Raw genomic sequence first — 6,000 nt, forward strand, 5'->3', positions numbered from 1 at the left:
AACGCTTAATTAGTTATCCATCTAAGCACAGGAGCTTTTTAATGGGCAGTACGTACGTACGACGGGGCTACATTTACTCGAAGCTTAGAAGGTCTGGTAACTAGTTAGTTAATCTGGTCGTTAGTTAACTAATGGGAGATGGACCCAACTGCTGCTGCACTCCGCTACAGTAAATTTGCGATACAGTAGTGACAGCACCCCTTAGACTCTATTCTTCTGGCCTTGTCTTTGCGCCCAGTATGACCATAATTAGCAAGATATTTAAGAGGAGAATTGCCTAGTTGGATATTGGAGCGCAGAATTTACCGTCGTTTAACCATGAATATTTCTCACAGGATAGAACCATTTTTAAACTCCTCCCACCAACCAACCAACCGCAGGACATCTGATTTTAGCTTCAGAAATCACAATAGGCTCCAAGATCGATCTATAAAAAGAACACCAAAATATGGCTCTTCTGAAGAGGCTATTTTAAGCAAGATAGGCTCCAAGAATAGTTACATGTTCATGCAATTGCACACGCTTTGCATAATGAACCTGTCGGCTGAAAAGGGAACTGAAAGATCCAGTTAGTTACCGTTGAAGTTCCTACCGGGTTCACTCTGGACATGGAGCCCGCGAAGCATGGGAATCAAGCTAAGCTGGTGACATTAATACCTGACGGAGAGGCGGGACGCGGGATGTAATTTTTCCACACAGCTTTCCGGACATGCACGGCCAGATTACAACGGTGTTGTTCAAGTTTGCCACTAGGTATCTCGCAGAGAAACACCCGTCTATCTGCCGGGGGAGGGGGGAGGAATACCTGGCAAAAGTGCATTTGGAACCGACTTAAATTGATAATAGGAAGGCTACAATGTACAACATATTGATACAGAGATGAAGCAGATGTGAACACCCTTAGTGGATTGAAATTTGGATCTCAATCTGATTACTGTTGAAGGAGTGTATAGAGTTGAGTATACAGATAGGAAAAGTTTCAGCTTACCCTTCTCAAACGATGATTATCCCCACACACGATACCAACGTTGCCTCCTGTCCCTTCAGTTGGCCATTTTTCCCTGTAAGTCACCGATAAGAAAAATTGCAAAATAGATACAGAGCGGAAATACTACCCGAATATTCTGAAAACAACCTCACTGGTGTAGGATATTGAACCCATTCAATGCCTTGAGCCTGAATATGAAGAGCGCAATCTATCAACCACATGATGCATGTTGGGGAATTCTGGAAGCAAATGAAAACGGACAAAGACGTAGATATGCTAATAGAATATTAACTAGAACTGGAGAATCGCATTTTATTATCTGGCAAAAAAGAATTAAAACACTCAATGAAACGCTTCGGTTAGTACAAATATCCGCACTCAAATTACGAAAGCTGGCCTGATAACACAGGAGGGTTGTTGGACGACAGCCACCAGCACCTTCCTGCACCTAAGCCTCTTTTCAATAATTCTCACCAAACTTTTGCCTTCTTCCAAGCCTACCTAGATTAGAGAATCAAAATGGCAAAAAAAAAAAAAAAAAAAAAACAGAAAAAGAAAAGGAAAAAGAAGAGAAGAGAAGAGGGGGAAAAAAAAGGAAAAAAAAAAGAAAAAAAAGAAAGAAAGCTCACCGGAAGCAACACTGAGCAACGCTTGGCTTAGCAGATGCATGCACCTTGATATATGATTGTGGGCATGCCTCAACTGGAGTATGAGGACGCCCTCCAACCTCCTTTCGTCGACCATATTTCAGGTCTGCGAAAGGAGGCGGAACAAGGATATTGAGCAACAGGCGATAGGTCAAGTGGAGATGGCTACGCAAACTTTGCGCTGCACGGCTCTGAAAAGGGAGCTGGAAAAGGCCATTGAGAGCACAATAGAATCAAGCTAGCATCCCCAACCAAAGCCCAATTCGCCCAGAGTGATTACTGCTCAACATCGGCAATCCTCAAATCTCCAGAAGAGGCTTTTGCTTTGCGATCCTGGCGACGGAAGTAAATTCGTTTCCCCCACTTCCACGCCTCCACGCCCATAAAGAACAGGGTGGCCTCGACAAACACAATCCCCCACTCCCACGTGATGCCCTTGTGCTTGAACACCACCGTGTTGATAACGGGGATGTAAAGCAGCGGGAAAATTGTAATGAAACCACAGATGATGGCCCAGAAGAGAAACTGGTTACGCCACACGTCGTGCATCCATTGGGTGAAGTATTTCTTGGAATTGGGCTGCATGCGGAAGAAGCTACGGCGCATATTGACCATCTCCCATGCGAGGAAGAGGGCGAACCAGGTCAGACAGACGAAGGTGGTGGCACGAGCTCGGAAGACGGTTTCACATTGCTCGGAGAATTCAATGTTGCAAAAGCGGCCGAGGTTGCCGTCCCCAAAACCGTACAGGACGAGGGTGAAGGAAGCCAGACAAAGGGCGGCCATCCAAAGGCCGTAGAAGATGGTGTCGGTGATGATTTCCCGGGTGAAGATTCCTTGTTTCTACAACGAAAGAGAGGTTAGCAAACAAATGAGCTTACTGAGGTGAATTTTTTTTTTTTTTTTTTTTTTTTTTTTCAAAAACTCGAGATTCTGTTTGGGAAACCTACGCTTTGCGGCGGACGATCCATGATATCTGGAGCAGCAACTTCCATACCAAGACCCATATCAGGCATTCCAGACGTAATCATGATAATCCAGAGAATCTCGACGGGTGCCAGCGGGAACACAGACTGACCATCAACATCTTTGAACGCCAATCCAATCAAAAGGGTGCAGGCCTGTGCGATGTTTTCAGCCAACAGATGAAGGACGAATTTCTGGATATTGTCAAATATGCGACGACCCTCTTCAATCGCGTTGAGGATCGAGGCGAAATTGTCATCAGTCAAGATAATATCAGATGCGTCCTTGGCAACATCGGATCCAGACTCGCCCATGGCGATTCCAACATCAGCGTGTTTCAGGGATGGGGAATCATTGACCCCATCGCCGGTCATGGCGCAGAACCGACCACGTCTGTGGAGCGCTTGGATCATGCGGACTTTAGTATTGGGCGCGCATCGAGCGATGACGAGTGGGAGGGTGGGCAGGGCATCAATTTCGTCATCAGTGAGTTTGTCGAACTGGCTGGCCGTCATTACCATGGCATCAGAAACGTCACTGGCGAGAGTGCTCATATCGGTGGGGACGATGCCAACTTGGGCGGCAATAGCCCGTGCGGTGCCAGGGTGATCCCCAGTGACCATGTGAACCGAAATACCAGCCCGAAAACATTCCTCTATAGCACCGGCGGTTTCGGGGCGGGGAGGATCATACAGGCCGATCAGGCCGCGGAATGTCAAATCCCTCTCAACATCGTCACGGTTATACTCTTCATTCTCGAGTGGGGAGTCGGTAAATTTCCGTCCAGCCAATGCCAAAACACGCAGTCCCTGAGAGGCAATGGCCTCCATATTCTCGAGAATCTGAGTGCGGTGATCTTCGGAGATTGGGATAAGGCCTTCCTCAGCATTCCACACAATGGTAGAACAGGCTTCAAGAACCCGCTCAACGGCACCTTTGGTGAAGACCATCTTGTCTTTTTGAGTTGGGTTCTCGAAGATAACTGACATCTTTTTGATGCTAGAATCGAAGGGAAATTCAGCGACCTGGTGCCAGATGGCGTCTTGCCCTTTGGTCCATCTGTCCCTGTTCCAGTTGAAGCGAGACGCAAAAACCTGGATGGCGATCTCAGTAGGCTCTCCGCGGGCATGCCACTCACCTGCCTCTGTCTTGTAGACGTGAGCAAGGTTAGCCATGGATGCGATGTCGAGAAATTTGACGAGACAGTCGTTGTCCTTGAGGAGATCCACCGTGGAAATGCCAATTGGTTCATCATTGTGGCCTGCTTTAACGGGAGGTGCTCTTTCGAAGCCGACAGCACCCATCTCTGGGTTAAACGGCTCAGTTGAGGTTCCAACAGAGAATGTGCCTCCAGACGGAATCCAAGCCTTTTTAGCAAGCATCTTTCCCTGTGTCAATGTCCCGGTCTTGTCCGAGCAAATATTGGTGACGGCGCCCAGGGCCTCGAGAGAGTCAAGTTTACGAACAATGACATTTCTTTCAACCATCCGTTTGGTGCCAACAGCCATAGTAATAGTCAAAACAACGACCAAGCAAGCTGGAATCATACTGAGACCCGTAGCGACAGCATAGATGATAACTTCACTCTTGCTGCTGAATTCATTTGAGCCCATGACGATGATTGCTAAAACAACAGCAACCCCGAAAAGGACCAAGGCCAATTTCGAGAGCTTTCGTTGCAACGGAGTTCCAACATTGACACCAAGGAACCTCCCGACGGCATCTGTGCCAGTCAAAGCCCATGCTTTGACATACCATCGCTTCTTAGTCTCACCATCAGGCCCACGCTTCACTGCACGAACTTTAGAATCAGATGCGCGCAGAGCAGCAGCAATGGATCCGATTTCAGTCTTCATGCCAGTAGCTACGACGACACCACGCGCACGGCCTCTGGTTACGGTTGAAGAGCTGTAAGCAATATTCAAACGGTCACCCGGACCGGTATCCTGGTGGAAGGCTTGTTCCGCATCCTTGTGGACAGGAAGGGATTCACCAGTAAGTAAAGCTTCATCGGTTTCAAAGTTGACAGCTTCCACGAGTCTGTATGTCAAGAAAAAAACCAGAGTAGTCAGTTAGAAACAATCCTATACAGGCGATGTGACAAAGAGTGCGGTGGTCTAAGATTCCTACCTGAGATCCGCAGGGACTGTGTCACCAGTCCTGAGTTCAACCATGTCACCGGGAACAATATCAATCGAAGCGATAGTGGTGGTGTTCCCATTCCGCGAGACATTGCCAGTTGGAGAACTCAAGGAACGCAGAGAGTCCATGGTTTTTTCGGCAGCGAATTCCTGGAAGAAACCGACAATAACATTTAGGACGACAACGGCAGCAACAACGCCGCCTTCAATCCAGGATTGAATACCAAAACTAACTACCATTGCCATGATAAGAACCTAAATTGAGAGCAACATACCACTGGATCAGACAAACACGTTCCATATGACAAACAGGGGGTTAAAAGAGAGTGTGTGAGTGGGCCGCTTAACTAGCATCATTGCGTTGGCCAACTGGCGGATGAGAATCTTCCCGATGGAGACTCTCTCGCCGCCTTCAAGCACATTGGGGCCATAAATCTGAAGCCGGCGCTTGGCTTCTTCAGCTGTAAGGCCATCTTCGGGATCGGTTCTTAACTCGCGTATAACGTCATCGTAGGGCAAACAATGGGCGGGAAGAGAGAGAAGGCTCTTCTCATCCCCTGCGGTTGAGGCTGCCTCGGCCCCACGGCGGGGCGGCTTTTCCATAATGATGTAGAAGCGGGTTATACAATTAAGGAGGGAGTGGTAATGAAAGTAGTATTAATAGAAGTCGGAGGGATGGTTATTGTATCAGCAGCACCAGCAGGTGTGGTATTCCAGCGAATGTTAGGGAGCAATGCGGAGAAAGAAAACTGAAAAGATGGGAGAGCAAGATGGTCTCATTGAAGTATGTTTAACGGGAGAAAGGTTGGGAATGAAGCTGCTGCCCCTTCGCCTACTCTTGAGGGTAGAGATAGGAGAGCAGAGAAGATGTATAGAGAGAAATAGCGAGGTTTAAACCTATTCTCAGCCCCAATGAAGTATACCAGAGAGATAGGCAGCAGGTAGACTGACTCCCGTAATCAAGCCGAGATTCCTTGTGGTGATGAGGATGAATCACCAGGAGGACAAAAGGAAGAAGAGAGAGAGAGAGAGAGAGGATCAGCAGGATGGGGTGAACCGGAGAGTCCCGACGGTACGGTTCCGTATAATGGAGATGTATATATATCTATATATATATATATATATATATATATATATAGTTATATATTAGGCCTAAAAAGATCTTCTCGACCCTTCGGGTGTGCTGTTGAAACGAGAGCACAAATTTGGACCAGGAAGAGGGAAATCTTAGCCGGGCTTGGTATCGGAGGAATATTTA

At 47.5% G+C, this 6,000-nt stretch overlaps 1 protein-coding gene across 1 annotated transcript; it reads right to left on the minus strand.

Moving 5' to 3' along the window:
• Positions 1–1,911: 1,911 nt before the first annotated feature.
• Positions 1,912–5,345, minus strand: PADG_06672 (potassium/sodium efflux P-type ATPase, fungal-type; the record flags this gene model as incomplete). Its single annotated transcript, XM_010763888.1, has 4 exons — positions 1,912–2,478; positions 2,586–4,641; positions 4,732–4,997; positions 5,091–5,345. 4 exons carry the CDS (start codon positions 5,343–5,345, stop codon positions 1,912–1,914), a joined length of 3,144 nt encoding a protein of 1,047 aa, XP_010762190.1.
• Between the last annotated feature and the right edge of the window lie 655 nt (positions 5,346–6,000).

The sequence above is a fragment of the Paracoccidioides brasiliensis genome (genome assembly GCF_000150735.1).
Source record: "Paracoccidioides brasiliensis Pb18 unplaced genomic scaffold supercont2.9, whole genome shotgun sequence".
NCBI classification, from domain to species: domain Eukaryota; kingdom Fungi; phylum Ascomycota; class Eurotiomycetes; order Onygenales; family Ajellomycetaceae; genus Paracoccidioides; species Paracoccidioides brasiliensis.